Here is a 22577-nt window from a genome sequence, read left to right as displayed (position 1 = left end):
TACAAAGCTGGGGAAGTATCACTATCTCTGTTTTACAGATGGGGAAACTGAGGCACTGGGACTATAAAGGTCATAGATTGAGGCCAAGCCTATGTTACAAATTTATGTCAGTAAAACTATGTTAAAAAAAAAATCCACACCCTTGAGCGATGCAGTTATACCTACCTAAACCCTGGTGTGGACAGCACTATGTCAGCAGGTGGGCTTCTACTATTGACATAACTACTGTCTCTTGCAGAGGTGGATTAACTATACCAACAGGAGATGCTCTCCCACCAGCATAGTAGCATCTACTGTACACCACGGCAGTGTTTTAAGCGTAGATTTGCCCTGAGTAAATGGCAGTCAGGAACAGAATACACACATCCTCACCCCTAGTCCTTCATTCTAACCACCTGATCACCTTGCTTCCCTCTGCACTCCACAATGAAACTAACAAAATAACTAACTAAAATATTATCTCCATTACAAACATAATAAATCATTACAGTGCACTCCACTAAAACTCTGCAGGAATAATGAGCAAGTTTTTAGTCTTTTTAATGCTATTATTATAGTAGTTTACATTTAATATAGTAACATTACCTTGATGGGAGTATTGTAAGTCACTGAAGGATGATTATAGATTCTGAACCCAGCCCATATAGGAAGACAAATATACGGTACACTTAAGAAAGAAGCAGGACACATTCTTGCTCCATATTTACCTATTAAAAGAAATAATCATAAAACGTGAAGAATTTGTATACTAACTGTATATGCAGATAATTACAGCATATCCCATGGAGCATCCACACCAAACAGTTACAATAATGCTGGATGTTAAAAGCTTTTTTAAATGCTTGCAACCCAGCATATAAATGTGATGGAAAAGCCTGTGCTGGCAAATGCAAGAGCCACATGCAAGCAAGTAACAACTAGATACAGTACAGTGTGTTTCAAAGATGAGATTTTCTGTTTGTGACAGTCAGCTGCCTCAGCTGACCTCTTTTCTACATACCCACAGGGATGGAAGAGCTCAGAAAGCTGTTAATACAACCTGCTCTAGATAAAGGCATCTTTCACAAAGGAAAAACTGACACTTTTAAGTCTGATATGCTCTGCTTACTAAATCTTGGTTTCTAATGCAGTGCAGTGACAATGCTTGGAAAAAGGGTCACAAAAAATTCTGGGCCAGATCCTCAGCTGCTATAAATTAGTGGAGACTGTGCCTTTTACATCAGCTGAGGATCTGGTCTGTATGTCAGAATCAGTGGCAGAGAGAACTCCCTGAAAATCAGAGATCTTGAGCTTGTATAGGAGAGAGGTGAAGAGCTTCTGTGGCATAGTAAATATGCAACATGTGTGTGGAGAGAGAGAGGCAATGGACTGATCAGGCTGAACCATGAATGCTCCATCCTAGCTATAAATACCTGGGCTGAGATTTTCAAAGCCAACTAGTGGTTGTAAACACATTAACATTCATTTATGGCAGTAGTGTGTCTAAACTCCGTCTCGCCCGAATCATCTTTGAAAAATCATAATGTTAGGCTTTTTGCAAGAAGGAAATCATTTATTTATGTAAGAAAAATTTAAAGCATTTCAAGTCAACAATTGTATGACATAAACATGATTTAATAACAATTTCTCAAGCCGCAGCAGCTATGAATTCATTTGTCCAAAAGTGCCTATGGATGCCTTTTGCCTGACCCCTGACAACTGTATTGTAAAGCAACAAGTGCTCTTTATGCTAATCCATAGATGAACAATTTTTAAACACTAATAACAAACAGATATAGTTATTTTTTCATATCCCAAACTAAAGCACATTAAGTCAATGAGAATCTTTCTATTGACTTGTGTGCTTTGGATCAGGGCCTTATTGCCGATAGCAAAATAAGATGATAAACTTTTTCTTGTCGCCATGGAATGAATGGTAAATCCACACACTTCCCAAAGTAAAAAAATCCTTGGTATCTGGTTAACTGATCTGTTTATATTCCTGAAGTCCCTCCAAGGTTATATTAAAGTAAGGAGCAATATACTATATTTTGGTTATGAGATTAGGTAGCCTTATTTTTTATTAACCCAATATAGGAAGTAGAAAACAAAACAATGTTAATGCTTCACGTGGGAAAGTTGGTTATATGAATAATCTCCTTACCCACAATAGTTCCAGGCATAAAGACAATAATGCTCATGACAATGGATCCTAACCAGTATAGGCCAATGGTTCTGTAACTTTCTCTGAAACAGAAATAATTGATTTAATGCACAATCCCTAGAACACTACTATCAAAAACTGTCCTCAGATTATACTGATTTCTCCTGATAGCATTTTAAGGGAGAAGGCTAAGATCCTCAAAGGTATTTAGATGCCTAGCACCCTTTAAAGATCTGGGCCTAATGTGGTGGTGAATGGTGGACACAGAGGTGTGATAGAAACAAACCTATGCGGTGACACTGTATTTTTGTGTATAAACAAGATAATTATATGAGCAATATGGGATTCTGTGTTTAATTACCTGTTTTGTGGGAGGTTTTACTCACAGAAGGGCTCAGTGGGCACCTGTTGTACAAGGCTTTGAAAATAATTTGCTTTAATGATTGTTACCAGAAGGTTGATGTTTCAAAACAGTATATTTTGAAATATTTCCCCTGCAATGTGCATTTAAATCATTATTTTCTTTAACTCTTTCCACAAGAGTAAGCAACATAAGACTCTTATATTCCAGAAATTATTACTACCTCTTTATTTAAACAGTACTTCCTGGTAGAAATGAAAGAAAGAAGACCATGTAGTCTTGACCAAGACGCTGTTCTGCTCTCTTGAAATAATTATACCACGGAGTTTGAACATGCATTCTCTTTAGGATTTCCACTTTCTGGTTAGCTAATATAAATTGTACAAATGTACTGTGTTTTGTCCTGTACAGTAAATCGTCCAGATAAAAGTCATGGTAGAATTTTTATTCTGCTGCCTACATCAAGTTCAGCAATAATGATAATAATTAATAAAACCACCACCATCAACAAAACACTCATTAACCAAACTAATTAACTGTGTCCATTTTGAATTATAGTGCAAAGGCAAGAGAACACGGGTTGTTTATTTGCTCCCCCTTGTGCATCTGAAACAAGACGCCAAATCCAGTTGTGATCTAACTCTGCAGAGAGTAATGGAATTTCAGTAGGGCTTAATTTGGCCCAACAAATTTACACAGTACAAAATAATATTTAAAAAACTCAACCATCTAAACATTGCACAGCCACAGGAAATTAATTTTGTTTGTGGCTTATACAGGGGTGTGGAAAGCTAAACAAATGTTACACAAACATCAGACTGACTTACTCCCACGCAATAGCTGCCACCATTAAGAGATACATCAGATAATGCACAGAGCCATCCCAATAGCAGATCACATGGCCATATGCAGTGTTCAGATGAGGCTCGCCCTAAAGAAAATGGATTTTAAAACAGTGCAATGGCAAAGGAGATTCAATAAACTTTAGAACTGTATTAAGAATAGCAGGTAAACAGGCTGTAATAAAGTGACTGGTGTTCATTCAGTCTAGGGATCCATTTTTTTCTGGCTGTCAACTCTCGTTTCAAGGCATCCATATCATTATCTGGGGTTAGGATGAAATAACTTCCATATAGACATACCTTTTAGAGTATAGTATTGCAAAAGTAGGTGCATTCTGGTGGGGAGGGGGTTATGCCTTGCTCTTATAGAATCATAGAATATTAGGGTTGGAAGAGACCTCAGGAGGTCATCTAGTCCAAACCCCTGCTCAAAGCAGGACCAACACCAACTAAATCAGTATTTGGGGATCCAGTACTGAAACAGCAATCATTGGTCTGCAACGTTATGGGAAATTCCTGTTTCTAAAAAAACTGATGTTCAAAAATCTGAAGTTATGACATATATATATCAGTGATGAAATGTAAAGACTGGTTGATTTAATTCAGCAAAGATATTTTTAACAATCTAGAGACCCAACAATAGTGTTGAGCACATTAATGATGGTAATATTTAAGCTCATAGGGCTGAACTAATTTCTCTGAAGTCTATAGAGTCTTTTCAATTACACCAGTGAATGTTGGATCGGACCCTCATTGTGCTATTTTTGGTGGACACTGAGATTCAGCAGGGAACAGATTCTGCTAACTTGATATCTGGCATCATCAGGTTTTTCACTCCATTTTGGTTCCTTTTATTAAAAGGATTAAGCAAAAACACAAGATTCATTATTTTTCTTCTAGGCTAAGCTTACAGGTTTTGTAATATTTCACTTTTGCTCTCCATTAATGACAGCTGAATTTCTATGGAGTTCTGCAGAAATGCATGCATTAACTAGTTCAGTAGAAATGTATGCATTAACTACACTGATGCCATAGAAGTCCCCTATGAACAGTATTATTGCAACTAAATGAAATAATATGCTGGGACTTGAAGCCAATGAAAGTTTTGTCAGTGACTTTAATGAGAGTAAAATCAAACCCAAGAAGATTCTTTTGGACATATAAGTACTCTTATTTATATTATTAAGAGAAAAGCCAAATTGCAGTGGTAAATATACTTCATAACCTATATGAAAACAAATAAATGACAGTATCTTCCTCTTCAATGTCCAAGGCATATGAAATAAATTATAATACTGAACTTCATATCCTGTTAACTTTCTAATGGCTTTTTTCTGCCATGGGCATTTTTATAATAAAGATTTTATCCAATCATCAATAGTAAAGATTTTAAATTCATAAGCTAAATGATTGTTTACCTCTTTCAAGTAGTAGGTCATGAATCCATCAATAATTCCATCCTGTTCAAGTCCTATTATAAGGTTCACTACACTGGTAAAAGCGAATACAGCATAAACTGTAGTAATATGAAAAGAAAAGAAATTAGTGTATATAAAAAGGCTTGCAAATCGCAGGCTGTCAGTACATAGTCTGAAATATTAAACTGTTAAGAGATTAACATCTAATTGGGGGGAGATTTATCTGTTGTAAGGAAAACATCCAGACAGATATATAATGGACAATATAACTTGCTAGCTAGCAATACCTAGTTTAAATACTTTAAGATACCAATATTTTGCCACAAAGTGTACTCTTCAAGATAGCTACACTTAATTACATGTACTCCTTACATCCACATGCACAGCTCCTACTGACCTCAGTGGGTGATCAGCATCACATGAAGAGGACTGGGTAGCCCTTAGAAACTACCATATAATGTAGACAGCCTCAATTGCAAACATTTGGTCTTGCTTGAGGAAAACTGAACATTCCAGTTATACTCAGAAGAAAGAAGGGGAGGGGCTGGCAGAAAAGGAAAGGAAAATGTGACTTGCCCTTTCTGGGGTGGAGCAGGGCGAACCTGCTTTGCCGTCATGAGCCATGACCACATAGGAAACCTAGTCTGAAAGGTGTTCAGTGACTCCATAGGGAGTGACTTTTATGAACTGAGAGTTGTCAGCACCACGCAACATATGCAGTACCTTGGAGGATAAAGGTGTATGGTTATGGGATGAGTAGCAGAGGGTAAAAATACATAGTAGGTCTGGGCTATGGGCTCTGCCTGCAAGGTGTGGAGGGGTCTAGGGCTGGAGCTTGAGGCAACTAAATGAGCCAGTAGTTTTTCCTGTAGGTTGCCATATGGTGCTCCAGAATCTAAGCTTTCACTAAAAAACAATTACATCTCCCCGGCCTTAAGGTAGTGACAATAACCTTCAAATATGAAAAGAGTATACTGATGCTGAGATGCTTGCCTGAGTCTGTGGACAGCCTAAAATGATAGCACTGAGAGGTGAGAACGACTCCGTTCATCACACTTTGGTGTTAATGCTGAAGCCTAGTGATGTTTATTAGATATTATTAGTGGAATATTTATTGTGTAAGAATGAAGAGAGATGATCAGATTATGACAATCTGTATCATCTAGGGGCAGCCAGCCCTATGGAGCCCAATTGGGAATCCAAACCCTCCTGCAGGGGCACAAACCCCAAAAGAAGCCCACTGAGTCCATTAGGAGAATGGGTCCTAATGAGGAGGAGCCAGGCCTGACGTGTTCAATAAGCTCCACTGTGTCACCTGAGCTCCACCAAGGGGAACAAAACTGGATGGGCCCAGCAGAGCAGATTTTTAACTCTTCTACAGTCCACTGTGAGTATCTCATTTTGGCTTTCAAGTGGTGGAGTTGGTTTGTTGGCAGAGGCTGAAGATTAGCACTACCTTTCCCTCCACTCCCTATTTCAACCCCTGCTCAGCTCCTTCAACTTTCAGTGGAAGTTGAGATCCACTTAGCACCCTACATCATCGGGCCCAAAGTTATTAAAAGGTTTCTATCAGGTTAAAGGCACGTTACCCTTCTATAGACACAAATGGTAACAGCCATAAAGTATGTCCACATGAGATGTAACTTTCAAACCAATGAATAAATTCTTTAATTATACTAATACATACCATAAAACAGTGGATCTTTTGGAGGTTTTCTTTTGACCAGAGTACGAGCTATTAGAGCAACGAAAATCAGAATCAGGGATCCAACTGCTACAATTGCCCAGGAACTGAAATTATTTTTAAAAATAGGGAATTAAAAACAAGCACCCACGTGCCCCCTTCAACTCTGCAGTTTTTCTTATCAGCTAACCTCAAAAGGATCACTTTTCAAAAGCAAAAGTGTACCCCCTTACTCTTAAATTAAATGCAATTACTAATGAAAAATTTTGCTCTTTAAAATCCTTGCAGAGTTTATAATATTATACATTTTTACTGTTTTTCAGAACTTCCATGCCTGCTTGTTACATGTCATCATCTATAACAAGTTGCATCTGAAAAAGTGGGGTTTTTACCCACGAAAGCTTATGCTCAAATAAATCTGTTAGTCTTTAAGGTGCCACCGGACTCCTTGTTGTTAAAATAGCTTGATAAACAACTAGTCCAGAAAGTTAGATTGTCAGACTAAATTCAGTTTCTATGCTGACATTAGCAAAAACTAGGACAAATAGGCTGTGAAAGTCATATATGCATAGATTTTTAGGTCAGAAAGGGCCATTATGAACATCTAGTTTAACTGCCACAGTAAAGTACCTAGCTGTGAAAGGAAATGTTTTCAAAGTAAAATTACAAAAAAACAAATTGATCAGCCTGGTGAACTGGGGGTAGCATAGTGCAGGGCCTCACGATAGCTCTGGGTTCAATTTCTGGCCTCCCTCTCCCAGGCCCTAGATTGCCAGGGGCAGGAAATGCTATAGAAGTGTTCTCAGGCGCTGGAGAGAAGTGCTATGTGTGACTCATGGTGAATGCTTTGCAAATAGAGTTGATGGGGTTCTGCAGGGAGGACCTCCTTTTCCATAAGGATGGAGGCCATAATACAAGGCCTGGAGGATAAATGTCAGAGGCTGTGTAAAGTGCTGGTGGACAAATGATGGAAATACTCAAGGCGCAGAGAGAAAAGAGGAAAACATTAGCTTCCCCAAGGAAAAAAAAATTTTCAATAGAATTCATTTAAAATCTATTTACATCTCTAGATTGGCAAATTGTTCTAAACTCACTTTAGGGCAGATTCTTGAGATCAATCCATCCCCTTTGTGCTTATATACAAAATAATATGGGGAGAATTAGGTAAACCATAAGGTTGTTCAAAAAACATATTCTGAATATTGGAGACATCAGGATATGGTTTCAGAAGATACACTAGTTACAAGTCTGATTTTTCTCCTCAAGAAAATAAATAAGAAAGTTATATTTAAACAATATGAAAACTGACAAGTAATTAAGAATGGTTTTACATTTCAGACTTGCTCCTTCAATCTTAATCCTGCTATTCAGCCTTAGTGGATCTTGCACTGGATCTATTTATTGAGTAAAGATTGAAGGATTGAGTACTTCAATTGAATAAAATGCAAACTTTCTGCACAATGGTGTGTACCTACTAGAAAGAAATATTGGCAATGAATCAAACATGCACTAACTTTTTAGAAATCTGCACACTGAATATTACAAAAATATCTGAAGTACCTGGACTCTTCCAACCCAAACCAGCAACACATGCACTGACTTTTTGAAAAACTTTTAGGCAGTGGAGCATACTGACATGTCTGATGCTAACTGTGGCCCTATGCTCCATTAGTCCTGAAGTGTCTTAGGAGAAAGACTCTTGGGATCCTTTTCTACATTTTAAATCCAAAGTTTCTCTCAAGTTTTTGTAGAACTTTGTAGAACACTGGAAAATCTTCAGGGACCTCTTGTAGGGCACAGCTGAGGAAACTCTCCCTTGGATGCAGGGCTGATGCAAGGATATTTTGCGCCCTAGGTGAAACTTCCACCTTGCCCCCCCACCCCCAGGACAACCTCCGAAAACTAGTAAACTTAGCATTATTAGCTGTTTGTGAAGGTCAGGGGGCCCTTTGCCCAGGGGTGCTGGTGTAACAGTGAGCTTGGGGTGTCTGACAGTATGGGGCAGGGGACTGAGGCTGGTGGGGCAGATAACACTCACTGGGCTGGGGGGCAGGCGGTGCCGGGATGGGGCAGATACCTGTCAGTCTCCAGCACTCGGGCAGCACCAGGGCCAGCAGCCTCTTCACCTTGGAGTCTCCCCCGCTTGCCCGGGGGCCACTCCTCCTCTCAGGCTCCCCCGTCGCGGCCGCCCGGGAGGACACGGGTGGGGAGCGCCGCCGTGGAGGAGACGCAAGGGGCCGGGCTCGGCTTGGGCCCCGCACCTGCTGGCCGAGAGCAGCAGGAACCGGGTGCCGCTCAGGGGGAGCCGGGTGGCCCGAGCCCAGGGCGCCTGTACTCCCCGCCTTCCCCTGCTGCTGCGGAGGCTGCCACCACACTGCGCTCGGGCCACCTGGCTCCTCCCGAGCGGCGCCCGGTTCCTGCTGCTCTCGGCCGGCAGGTGCGGGGCCCCAGCTGAGCCCGGCCCCTTGCGTCTCCTCCACTGAGGCGCCCCCGGCTCACGTCCTCCCGGGCGGCCGTGGCGGCAGCAGCCGGGAAGCCTGAGAGGAGGAGTGGCCCCCGGGCAAGCGGGGGAGACTCCGAGGTGAAGAGGCTGCTGGCCCTGGCACGGCCCGAGCGCTGGAGACTGACAGGTACCTGCCCCTAAGCAACAGTGTAAAAAAAAAATTGGGAGCACTGCTTTTTAGTGCCTCCAAATCTTAGCGCCCTAGGCGGCCGCCTAGTTCACCTAGTGGTTACACCGGCCCTGTTTGGAGGGTGAGGTACAGAAAAATTGAAACTACTCCCATGCAGTAAGACTTAGGACCTGATTCTTCACCCATGGATGTCAATAGCAAAACCTTAAGTGACTTCTTTGGGGGCATGATGGTGACCTTAGGCTCTGATGACTCTGGAACTGACTATGAATGATCCACTGATGTGGGGACTTCCACAGTTTTGAAAGGGAAATCCCTGAAGGATTTTTGTGGCTGGGCACAAAAACCCATTAAGAACTTATTGGGGCTGGGTTTGGATCTGCAGTTTCCAAAGGGAATTCCACCCACGATCTCTCCTCCACCCCTTTCCACAGCCACGGTGCTGACAGGTGAGAACTTGATATCGGATCTCTATGTCCTTCCATGCCTCCTGTTTAATCTCATCGCTTTACCTGAGATATTTTGCCCCAACCAAGGACAACGCCTTGCTCCAGCACCCCAGCCCCACACCGTGGAGCCCGGCTCCAGTGTTCAGCTCCCCAAGCCCAGATCCCCGCTTTCAGCCTTTTGCACCCATTTCCCGCCTAAAACACTTGTCGAGGTCCCACTTTAACCCCACCCTCCACCCCCAAGCTCTCAGCCTCCAACCCTCCTGGCCTCCGCTTCCCCCCTCTCGCCCCCCCCGCGGGGCCTCAGCTCCCAGCCCCTGCGGCCTCGCCCGCCCACTCCCTTGGCGCTGGCTATTGTTGTACCTCTCTCGGGTCCACATTTGTCCTTCCCCTGCCCAGCTTCTAAAAATACGCTACGCAGTGAGCAGCCTGGGAGCGCGCCCTGCCCTGGCCCCCGCGGGCGCTCGGCTCCCCCCACCCAGCCCAGCCCGGGCGCAGGGGACCCCCGCCCCCCGGCTCACCTGCTGCTGGCGGCGAGGAAGTTGAAGAGGTACGTGACGGGGATGGCGGTGAGGGACAGGACGAAGACCCCGGTGGCAGCCGAGGCGCTCATCCCAGCAGCGGCCGCAGCTGCTCCGCTCACAGGGCGCTTGGCATGGTCGGAGGCACTGGCCCGGCTCAGCGGTTCTCCCCGCCGGAGCGCCGCTCTCTGCCCCTTAGACCTGCCTTCCGCGGCTCAGCCCGGCTGCCCCGCTCATCCCCCGTGTCGCTGGCAGGCTGCGCGCCGCAAAGGTTAACGCGCCCCCCCCCGCTCCCTCCGCCCCCCCGCGGCAGAAACCGGAGCCCCCCGTTGTTCTTCCAGCAGCAGTGACGGGACTGACAACTGCGGCTGCCTCGCTTCATTCCACAGCCGCCCGCCCGGGACCTCTCCCCTCCCTCCGCCCGCAGCCAGCGGCATGAGAGCTATTGTGGCCTGGCTGGCCCGAGCGAGCCAAGAGCCAGTCATCACCCCCTGCTGCTGCACATGGTCCCAGACTGCAGGGAGGCCGGGCTCTGGGGGATCGGGGCGGGGAAGCCTGGAAAAGTCACTTCTCTTTATCGTCCCAGGCTAGCTGCCCTTGCAAACTACTGCGGGGCGTTATTAGCTCAGTGGACTGGAGCAAGGCGTCCCCAACGGGACAGTGAGCGTGCAAGGCAGTTGTTCCAGCTGTAGTGGTTAAAGAGAGAGAAAGCCGCTTAGAACAGAGCCCTCTTCCCCTTTCTCCCCATGTTTGTAACAATAGGTATAGCAATCTTTTCACTTTTCTTTTTTTTTTAGACAAAATGTGAGTAAAACCAGACTTGGGCTTGGACTTCAGCAGTATTCTCGTTGTAGCGCTGAATACACGAAACCCACAAGCAAGCTCTCTGACTGGACTAGAAACAAAAGTGAAACCGACTTGTCTGTCTTCTTCCAGCAAGTTGAGTGAAGCACACAAAGTCAAAGGGACTAGGCAATTATATTGAAAGGCGGCATAATTAAAACTGGTAAGGAATATTCTGTCCAGGGGACATTTAGCCTGTGGAACTCATTGCCACTAGAAGTCATTGAAGCCAAGAGCTTCGCAGGATTCAAGAAGGGATCATGGGAAGGTTATATAGATTATCACCAGAGTTATAATAGCAAGGATAAAAAAAACCAAACCCAAAATTCTTGGGGAGGGGGTGTTTTGTTTTGAAGAGATCTATAAATCTTCATATTTCAGGATATATAGCAATCGCTAGTAATTGGATAAGGAGGAAACTTTTCCTGTGAGTAGGTTATTTCATAACTGTATCATGCAGGATTTTCTGCATTTTCCTCTGAAGCAGCCATGTTGGTAAGAGGATAAGTGACTAGATTGGCTATTGGTCTGATCCAGTCTGGCAATTCTTATGTTCAACAAATGGCAAGAATGGTGAAAAGTAAATGAGAGTTCTAAAATTCTTTATGCTTTAGCAATCAACCATCTTATTAGGCAAAATAGATATGGAAATTTATATTTAGAATTGTTTTATAACCTGATACTTTCCCTTTAAGTGTGGAAAACTTGTTTTAAATGAAATATATTTAGTTTGTCCCAAAATAAAGTAATGCATAAGCCAGAAAATACTTGTACATGCATGAGAAACTTCAGCCACATAAAAGTTCTCAAAGCTGCAAACCAAGGCAAAGGGTGAGTGATAACATATATAGCAAATTAACTGTTCAAAGGAAAATATTATTGCCTAAGGTCCCTCACCAAAAGTTCTTAAGCAAAGTAAGCAGTCCTGGGATCATGTCATGGATCAGTAACTGGTTAAAAGAAAGGAAACAAAGAGTAGAAATAAATGGTCAGTTTTCACAGTGGAGGGAGGGGGGGTCCACCAAGGATCTGTACTGGGACCAGCGTTGTTCAACATAGTTATAAATTATCTAGAAAAAGGGATAGACAGTAAGGTGTCAAAGTTTGCAGATGGTACAAAATTACTAAAGATAGTTAAGTCCAAATCTGACTGTCAAGAGTTACAACGGGATCTTACAAAAGTTGGTAACTGGGCAACAAAGTGGCACATGAAATTCAGTGTTGATAAAGGCAAAGTAATGCACATTGGAAAACATAATCCCAACTATGCGTACAATATGATGGGGTCTAAATTAGCTGTTACCACTCAAGAAAGAGATCTTGGAGTCATCGTGGATAATTCTCTGAAAACATCTGCTCAATGTGCAGTGGCTGTCAAGAAAGTTAGCAGAATATTAGGAACCATTAAAAAAAGATAGAAAATAAGACAGTAAATATCATAATAACTTTATATAAGTCCATGGTATGCCCACACCTTGAATACTGTGTGCTGGTAACCACATCTCAAAAAAACCTATTAGAACAGGAAAAAGTAAAGAGAAGGGCAACAAAAATGATTAGGGTTATGAAACAGCTTTCATATGAGGAGTGATTAAAAAGACTGGGAGTGTTCAATTTGGAAAAGAGACAACTAAAGGGGGATATGATAAAGGTCTATAAAATCATGAATGATGTGGAGAAAGTGAATAAGAAAGTGTTAATTACCCCTTCACAAAACACAAGAATGAGGTGTCATCCAATGAAATTAATAGGCAGCAGGTTTAAAACAAACATAAGGAAGTACTTCACACAATGCACAGTCAACCTGTGGAACTCATTGCCAAGGGATATTGTAAAGTCCAAAGATATAACTGGTTTCAAAAAAAGAATTAGATATGTTCATGGAGGATAGGTCCCTCAATGGCTATTAGTCAAGAGGGTCACGGACGCAACTGCATGCTCTGGGTGTCTTTAAACCTATGATTGCCAGAAGCTGGGACTAGACAACAAGGGGACAGATCACTCGATAATTGCTCTATCCTGTTCATTTCCTCTGAAGCATCTGGCATTGGCCACTGTCAGAAGACAGGATACTGGGCTAGATGGACCATTGGTCTGACCCAGTATGCCTATTCTTAGGTTCTTATGCTCTTAAGCTGTTGACCATTTAGGGCCAGAGAACAGATAGCTTTTTGAGGGTGAGAAGAATTTCTTTGGCTTTCACCATCATGTACAAATAAATCAATCTATAACTTTTTTATTTTAAATTGTGTGAATTTTGGTGGATGGGCTCGAGCCAGATTCACTGCAGGCAAGAGTTCCCATCACTGCTCTGCCAAGGCAGCTTAATTCTGTCATGGAACACCCCTTGCTGTTCCAGCCCTCTTCCAGCCCTTGAGCAGAAAGTCCCAATCATGGCAAACAGTGTGGTGAGCAAATATCCACTAAAGAGTAGGGAGCAGTTTCACTGCCTGTCTCTGTCTAGCAGCAGAAAATCCTCCCACAGTGTGGCTGCAGTAACCCAGACTGGCCACAGCTCCACTCAGCTGGGGCTGCACAATACAGTTACAGCAGGGCTGCCCAGGGAAACAGGATCCAGGAACCCACGAGAGGCTCTGAATCAATACATCTTCCAAGGTAACCTCTTCTAGCAGATCTCCTGTGGCAGTAACTCTGCTTGTCTTCCCTGGAAAATCCTCCTTACCTATTATGAACAGCTGTATTGGGGAACAGCAGGACTGAGATTACACCAAACCATAACTAAGTTTATGTGAGGTGAGTATAGGCAGGCTCCAGTGAGGCTGTCTTCTTCTCCACTACCGCTCAGTTATTCTGCATCATGGCCCATTCCATTCTCTTGCATGTGCTCAACAATTTGTGTGTGCGGCTGTGAGGGACAGCAATGACCTAATGTTTTACACAGCTTCTTCTGACCCCAGACAAGTCTTGTCCTCGTTGCTAACAGAGTCTCCATCTCTATTTCTCTTTGCATGTCTTCCAGCCAGCTTACTGGCTCCCAATTCCATCCTCTACTGTGCACATTTCACTGATACTTCTCCCTTTCCCCTATATGCCCTATCACTCCACAAGATTGTGATCATTACTATTAATTATTATTTGCCAATACTCAAAAATGTGCTCAGTATTATACACAAGCCCTGAGATGCTTGCAGTTTGTATAGTCAGACAACCAATTCAGCCACACCCTGCGTGAGATCATGAAGGTTCTGTCTTAAAGTAGGGATTTGACATTCATTTATATATGGGAAGGTGGCAGCATTTTACTGATCTGGATTAGTGTTTGTGGCCTTCACAGAAGACATGAGTTTTCATTTTGGATTTCAAAAAAGAGGGTGAGTACCTGGCACAGTGGAGTTGGAAATAAACTCTAGGTATAGAGGGGTGGCAGAGATGAATGCATGGAGATAAGAATGAAAGTGATGAAAGGAGTGGAGAAGTGGGAATTCCATCCCTTCTCCTGTTATTGGGAACTCCAACTGACTTCTCAACCACCATCAAACCAGCAGCTTCAAACAATCCAACCCTTCTCCAGTTACAGGACCTATTGCCATTGAGCTTTCCCTCTTTCCAATACTGCATTCCTTCTACTATTAAAAGAGCTCCACTTGTCATTTCCCATGGTCAAAGAACCTTCTGCCTCCAACATTCCATCCATTCTCCTCTCAAAGGGGCCCCCAGATGTCATGCCTAACAGGCAGAGACCATTCAAAGATTTCAACATCCCAGCCTTTGCTTTAGAGAGGCTCTCAAGGGTCATTCCCGCCAGCCACAGAACCTTCTGATTTCAATATACCATCCCTTCCCAAAATGTCCTGCCTCCTTGTTCAATCAAAACAGAGAGAATACCATTCACTGTATCCCCTGTTATATACGCTCCCACAACTCAGTGACATTGCATATACTCTATATACTAATGCCTCTTTTTCCAACCACTTGTCTCATTCTGACAACGTTTTCCCTCTGCCAAGCAGTAGCAGATGTCAAGGGTCTTGCAGGTTGACTTCTCAGTGCAGGAGAAATCAATGACATACAGTTTGGGCATAGTCCAAGTGTAATTAGCTTTATTGGCAATCCTTTCTTTTACACCCCTGACCATCTCTCAGGGAGCAACTTTGCCTCAAGACTTTGCTCTAATCAGAGACCAAGGCAGAAAGCAATTACTTTCTTGCCACTCAATCAGCAAACTCTGCTCAGAACCTTGTATACCCCTAAATTAACATGGGCACCTGCATTTCTTCCAAGATTTAAGAACTTGCTTGCACATGAAGAAAACAAACTTTGAAGACTATGTGTAATAGTGCCACCTGGTGACACGTGCAATAACAACATTTACTATATAAATAAAGGTAGGTTTACAGTCCATTTCACAGTCTAACTAGTACTCAAAATATTATATATGTACAATGTTGGTGAGTTATTGTTGCCATGAGAATTGTAATCTTTCTATTTCTTGTAACTTATGCATTGAAATTTGTCATTTTAATGTTGCAAAATCATATTCGATTAATAAATAAATAGGAACTTTATCATTCAGCAGTTGGAATGCCACCACTTGTGGATGCTACACAATAACTGTTTGACTTTGCACATCAATGCTGCACAATAGCGTGTGTGTGTGGCGGGAGGGGAGGAAATTATCTTAGTATTTGGCCCTTTGTTGATCATGAAAGCAAGCAGGTGAGAATATGCAGATAATAAGAATAAGCAAAGTGATTCATAAGATTCCCTACACACCTCACTGTGGACCTATAACTGTCCTGAATCCAACCTATTCCACTGCTGAAGCTCTAGTGACTGGGAACCATACATTGCACAAAATCGTGCGATGTTGTAAATCCTGTCAAATGGAGCACCAGTTTTTGGAGAGGCAATGTGACATTGCACCGAGAGTCAGGAGACCTGTGTTCTATTTCCAGCTCCACCAATGTCCTGCTGTGGACCTTTGGGTACCTCACTTCACTTGTCTGTGCATCTATTTTGCTTGCCTTTTAGATTGTAAACTCTTTGGGACATGGACTGTCTCTGTGCTAGGTACTATACATACACCTATTATAAATCTCAAGGCCCTGATTTTGGTAGGGGCATCTAAGTGATACTATAATGCAAATAACAACAGCATGATGTTTTTGTGATTGGACAAATGGGGCTAAAAATCCAGACTCTAAACTTATTTTCATAAGCATATGATCCAAAGACTTCAGAGGTGTTGTGAAAGACCATTAGCTCACTGTAACATGTAGTGCACAATGTGAACCAAAAGACATCTCATAAATTGATGACTTCCAAGAATCCACCATCATATTCAGGGGTATGCCTGAAACTCCAACAGTAGTGAGTAACTAGCAGCAGAAAACATAGATAGAAGCTCATAGTTTGCATAGAGACAGCCTATGCAAGACTGTCACTTGCTCGATCCATGCATTAGAGGCCAACATTTGATCCCCTTTAAGCCAGTGACAAAAGTATCATTAATTTCAATGAGACCAGGATTTGGTCCTGTAGACACATTTTGGCAAATTTTACAGGGCTGTAATTCAATCTTTCAGGATTCTGTTGGCTCACAAGCCAATTGAATTTCATTTTCCAGTTTAGTGGTATCACCAAAACCTCTCAATGGAACTACAGCCCCATAATTCACAGTTGCTTGTTGTGTATGCTGTTTGTGCCACCTAGCCCTCCAGTTGTACTCAGTAACACAGGAGCAACATGCAAAGAGGAAGCAAACAATGATAAAAGTCCATTTCATTGTTAAACTGAATATCAATGATCCATGGATTTGAAGCATACATTAGAACATATTTATGGTAAGTAAACTTTAAAATTGTAAACATGAGTATTCTCACTGAAAACCAGAGTCTCAGAACTACACTCATCCAAGATGGGAAGGGAACAGATACATACCATGTGACCTACATATCTAACCACAATTAACTTTTTGTACTGATACTGTGCTTGGCGTTCTTCAAAACACAAAGATAAAATCAATCCCTGCCCCTAAGAGCTCTGAATCTCAGGCCCTGATTCTGTGTTTGTCTCTTGACAAGCAGAAGTCTTAGAATTCCACTAATTAATCTAGGCTCCATGCAGCTGCAGGGGGTTGCCTGCATGGACTCTTGTGGAAGAGCAGTGCCTAAGAGAATAGAGGACACACAAAGAGTTCTAAAGGAAGGGATAACTTTATCATTTTTTAAAATTATTGTTATTGTAAACTCACAATTTGTGGAAATTGTGTAACGTAGGAGTTGTGACGGTGGCAACATGAGTGTCTTCCTTTGCCAGTTACAACAGTCACATCCATCAGATACATGGATGTTTATCAGCATCAAACTGAATATGAAAAGGAAAGGACTCCATCAAATGGTTCCAGATACTGACCTCCTTTGCAATTATACTGACCTCTTTTGTAAAGTGCTTTCAGCTCTACTGATGAACAGCACAATATTAAAGCTAGGTTTATTATTATTATTCCTAACCAGGGAGCACAATAAGCTACAAATACATTATTTGCTATGAAGCATTCTCTCTGTTTTGGTAGTGGGGGAAGGATGCTGACTGCTTATCGGAACAATCTGTAATAATTTTAAAAATATGTGCCAGTTCCAAAACTCGCATCAGAACAGCAAACATTGACTGAGTACATGCCCACAAAATTGAACCCTTGTGGGGAAAGCAAGGAGCTGACAAGATCCGTAAGAGAGAAGAATGAAATAATTCCAGGAACAAATGGCTGAAAACAATACCTTGTTTCAGCAGAAACCTTCTGAGATCTCAGTTAAAGAGCTGGCCTTGACCTGCCAGTAAAGTGGAACAAGGCCACTTGGCAGACATCTTTGTGCTTCTGGTAGATCCCCAAGAATCGTGCTTATCTCAGGAATCTGTGAGGCATGAGAGCTGAATCCTCTGCTTCTTCTGTATCATGTGCAAATAGACCTCCTCCTTCACCCCAGCCCTGACAGGATTCAAAGGAAAGCCCATCATGGGAAAGTCCTACTGTGACACTCTGTATCTCAGGGGAACACCCTGCACCCCCATGTTCATCCTAATAATATGATTGTGTGGTATCCAATGCAAAGTTTGTCATGTTGGGTGTCTTCGGAAAGCTCATGATGCACTGAGTATTGTTGTTATAATAATGTTATACGTTGTAATTTCATAGGTTATGAGGCTGAAAATGTGTCCTCATGGCTTAAAACAAGCCCAGGCAAAACTCTCCAGGAACAGAGTTTTTCTTTTATTTCATTTGACCAAATCTGACTTGTTGTGCTTTGACTTATAATCACTTAAAATCTATCTTTTGTAGTTAATAAATTTGTTTGTTTATTCTACCTGAAGCAGTGCATTTGGTTTGATGCATGTCAGAGACTCCCCTTGGGATAACAAGCCTGGTACATATCAATTTCTTTGTTAAATTCATGAACTCAAATAAGCTTGCAGCGTCCAGCGTGCATAACTGGACAATGCAAGACGGAGGTTCCTAGGATTGTGTCTGGGACCAGAGATATTGTCTAGTGTAATTTGGTTGCACAATCCAAGCAGCGGCTGGCCAAAAGTGCTCACTCATGTGCTGGAAGCAGCTTACAGGCTAGAGGCTGTGAGTGAACAGCCAAGGAGTGGGGGTTCTCACGGCAGAGCAGGGTAAGGCTGGCTCCCAGAGTCGAGGACTGGAGTGACCTAGTGCATCACTGGTCCAGATAACAGCAGGGGAATGTCACGCCTACTCCCAATGGTTTCTTAAACAAGAAAGGCACCATGGTCAGCCTGTGCTGGCTTAAGCTATTGTGCAAACGTCAGAAGCTTGTATCTCAAACTCTCTGCCACACTTTGACCTTCTGTAGTGCTTGCTACTGATCAGCAAAACCTTCTCATCCATATGAACTTTGTAGTCTTTTATCTGTAGCTGAGCCATTCCATATACATAATGAAATCAAATGAAAAGTTGCTCTTGGTCAATTAATACTGTATGTTTCATATAAACACTTTCCTCTTTATTAATTTATGTTGCACTTCCTAGATAGAAACTGAGTGTACTAAGAAAGCAAAGAACAGAAAAGGATTTAGTAACATTTACTTGTACCCCTTTTGGGAAGTGTGTTGTGTGTTATTTCTGATTTGTGCAGGATAAGTACAATCCCATGACATCACCTTTAAAAATGGCTATGATCCACATGCTGCTACTGCCAAAGAAAACTGGCCAACATTTTTGAACCAGGGAGCTGGCACAAAGATTACATGGTAAAACAAATGTCTGATCCTCTGTGTTCACATACAGGAAAGCCAAGTTTGACAAAGACAGCTGTGATAACAGTTTTCTTTCTTAGCCCTGTGGATTGCTGCTGCATATACCTATGTTTTCTCTCCCTTTCTATGTCTCTTTTCCTTTGTTGTCTCCTGTGTATTTTTGTGATTTTATTTTCATTCTCATTCCTTTCTCCCCTCTCTTTTTCTCTATCAATTTTCTTTCCTTCTGTGTTTGTCTCAAAGTTATTTTCCCTTCTGTCTCTCCTGCACATCCTTCTCTCTCTCTCTCTGCAGTTACCCACCTTGTCTATGCTTCTCTATCTTCTAGCCCCATTTTTCTCTCCTTTCCCTCTGTCTCTCCTTTACCCTAGTTCACTGCCTTATCTTTGCTTTCTCTTCTCCTCCCCCCCCCTCCTTTCTCCTCTCTTCCTGGTGCATAACTGGCAATTTGCATACATTTTACCAGGGAGAATTATTTTAATAAGCAGGAGGTCTAGAGGCCGCTAGGGCCCCCAGCTGATAGACGGTTTTGCAGGGGCTCTGGTGAATTTTAGGTTATTTTCTTTCTAGAAGGGAAGAGGGGAAAATAAAAATGCCCATAACCCCTCCCCCCAGTGATGCCCAGATCCCCTGTTGATTTGAAAAAGCATCCAGGGAAAATAAAGTTTGGTCTCCTATATAGCCTCATTGCTCTCATTTGCAGCTTCTTTCTTTCTCTTCATGGTTTGTACCATCTCTCCATGGCAACTGACTCCTTTTCCTCCTTTAAATCTGGCTCTTGACTCCCACAAATGAATTGTCAAATAAGGGCACAGCATTGGTGCCTTCAGTTCCACTAGAATCATTCTGGTGGGATGGAGTGGGATAGTGGGGATACTCACCCTCTTGATCTTTGGGGGCATACTCCTGTTAAAAGTTGCATTACAGCCCTACCACTACTCTAAGTGTAGCTGGGGACCTGTGTACATCCATGTCCATCCAGCTGCACCACAGATCAGGAGAAGCATAGAGGTGATGATTTCTCTAGCTGTATTCTCTTAAGTGAGTAGAGTGAATGCATTTTGAAAATAGATCCCCTGTCCAGTGCTACTTCTGGCCAGTGACTGCTATGCTGTTTCTCCTTGTTGTGTCCTTTCCTGCTTTTGCCTATCACATTGAAATTGCCTCTGCCTTTTCTAGGGTCTTCTGTTCACTGAAATAGTCCATTATTGCTCTGTCTTAGTTTTGTCCTAATTATAAACCTGCACACAGGACAGTGACATATTATTTTCCTCTGATAGGCACATGCTTCCACAAAGCCTGCCAAGCCATGAGAGATGATAAATGGCATCAAGTGCCACAAGTAATTTAAGGTTTCAGAGTAACAGCCGTGTTAGTCTGTATTTGCAAAAAGAAAAGGAGTACTTGTGGAACCTTAGAGACTAACCAATTTATTTGAGCATAAGCTTTCGTATGCATCCGATGAAGTGAGCTGTAGCTCACGAAAGCTTATGCTCAAATAAATTGGTTAGTCTCTAAAGTGTCACAAGTAATTTAAGATTGCTGTTGTACTACAGCAAAACTCCAGCAGATGGCAAAAGGATCCAGGTTATTTCTCACCTGATACTTCTCTGCCAGACTATTGTGCTAATGATCTTGAATTAATATAGTTTCTTCCGAACAATTTCTTCCATAGTCTTACTGATATACGTCTTTCTAGTTGGGCATGTTGTAAAGGACATTTTATCTAACTGAATTTATGTGGGGAATGGTAGGTAGGCAGAATATAATTACCCCTCGCCTTCCTGTCCATTATAGCTGCATTGTGGCGTGCGGCTGCACTAGAGTACCGTGAGCACATGACATCAGAAATTGACACTGAGAGTGTACCATTTTTTGTCTCCCAATCAAAACGTGCATTCCCTTTTTCATAGGCATAGGAGTAGTAAATTAAAAAGGAGGTGGTCTTTGTTTCAGAATTTGCTGCACCTCATCTTTCCACATCACTGATCCAGGCGTTTCAGATCCTGTTGGATGGTAGCTTCAGTGCCAAAATTTGCAACCCTCAGTTGTATTCACTGAATTTTAATTTCAGAAGTGCATAATCATTTCTATTTCATTATTTCAAAACTGCACATATGCAATATATTTTAAGTAAAATAGTTATTAAACTTAAAGTTTTATGTTGTTCGTCACAGGTACATTAAAATATTAATTTGGTAAACATTGATTTATATTTCAACTGCAGAATTTCAATAAACTGCAAAAATATTTATCTTAAAATTATTAAACTGTAAATTTGAGTTTTTCAGTCCCATGTGTATTATGTTATACTTTCTATAGCTATCACAACTCTGTACACTTTGTGCAGTTGTGCTTTTCCCTCTTATTATTTAAGGTGATATTTTGAGTATTTCCCTCCAGAAGACAGGACACATGTGCCCAATTGCAGGAGTCATACACTAACTAAGGTTAGTTTCTGGAGCACCCTTAATGGCCTCCACTTAATATGTTTATATCAGTGATACAAGTTTATATCTTAGTCTCCTAACTCCAGAAATAATAGAAATAATACATGCACACAAATAGGATGAGCACAATTTTAGTAGATTACAAGCTTTCTAATGACACCATACAAGGGGTATTTAGCATAAAGCATATTCCAGTTATGTCATATTCATAAGCATATTTCCATAAAGCATATGGAGTGCAACATCACAGTCATTTTAATTCATTAGTTATTCAAAAAACCATTTAACTTAATTCATACATGAGTATAAAATATTTTTTTTACTGAACATTGGCTAGAATTAATTTCTATGAATTTCATTTTCTAGGTGGCTATAACCTGTAATCACATTATGGCTCTACCAGATGTGTGTGAAATATTTATTCGTGTGGTGATATTACCCAAGCCTGATCCTTATCCAGGTTTTTCCATGGTGTCTATATGTTACTGACCATGCTAGTTGTTTTTAATCTAGGAAGTCATTTTGTTTCCTTAACTGCTCTATTATATGGTGGGTGGGTGTGTGTATATTCCTTTTTCCCTTTCTTACCACCAGCCTCTCCAACATTAGGAGAGGTGTGTGTCAAATATTTCACTGAATCAAGTTTCTTTCAGCACCTCAATGCATCGTTTCAGATAGAGAAGGGCAGCCTCATCTGGGCTTTACACTACACTGAGCCTTTCACACACAGCTGTAAAGAGGGAATGCTGACATCGGGGCTTAAATTCTTATAGAGTATTTCCCAGAGCGCCCCCGCCCCCAGCATACTACCAAAAAAAAAAACCCTCCAGGAAGGTTGAAAATATTCCCCAAAGCTCCGCTCGGAACAGTTCCGACTGCATTTAAGCCCTGGCTGGGATGCACCATGCAGTGAGTAACGCAGCCCCTCGGCCACCTGCGCCGGTGCGCCCTATCCTGGCCACCACTGCCCAGCGCTCACCCCATACACAGTAACT

The 22577-nt window shown here is 42.1% G+C and overlaps 1 protein-coding gene across 1 annotated transcript in view; it reads right to left on the bottom strand.

Annotated features, from left to right (window-relative positions):
* TM6SF1 (transmembrane 6 superfamily member 1) overlaps nt 1-10310 on the bottom strand; it is a 30601-nt gene extending 20291 nt beyond the window's left edge. The window contains exons 1-6 of the mRNA XM_074966421.1: nt 10052-10310; nt 6452-6555; nt 4765-4862; nt 3332-3435; nt 2144-2226; nt 586-707 (exon numbers count right to left, since the gene is read on the bottom strand). Of these exons, the coding sequence (XP_074822522.1) occupies nt 586-707; nt 2144-2226; nt 3332-3435; nt 4765-4862; nt 6452-6555; nt 10052-10143 (603 nt within the window). The 5' untranslated portion in view covers nt 10144-10310. The remainder of the gene's footprint in view (nt 1-585; nt 708-2143; nt 2227-3331; nt 3436-4764; nt 4863-6451; nt 6556-10051) is intronic.
* Nucleotides 10311-22577: the final 12267 nt, after the last annotated feature.

This window comes from Natator depressus, chromosome 10 (assembly GCF_965152275.1).
Source record: "Natator depressus isolate rNatDep1 chromosome 10, rNatDep2.hap1, whole genome shotgun sequence".
NCBI classification, from domain to species: domain Eukaryota; kingdom Metazoa; phylum Chordata; order Testudines; family Cheloniidae; genus Natator; species Natator depressus.
This window is presented reverse-complemented; position numbering and strand designations above follow the sequence as displayed.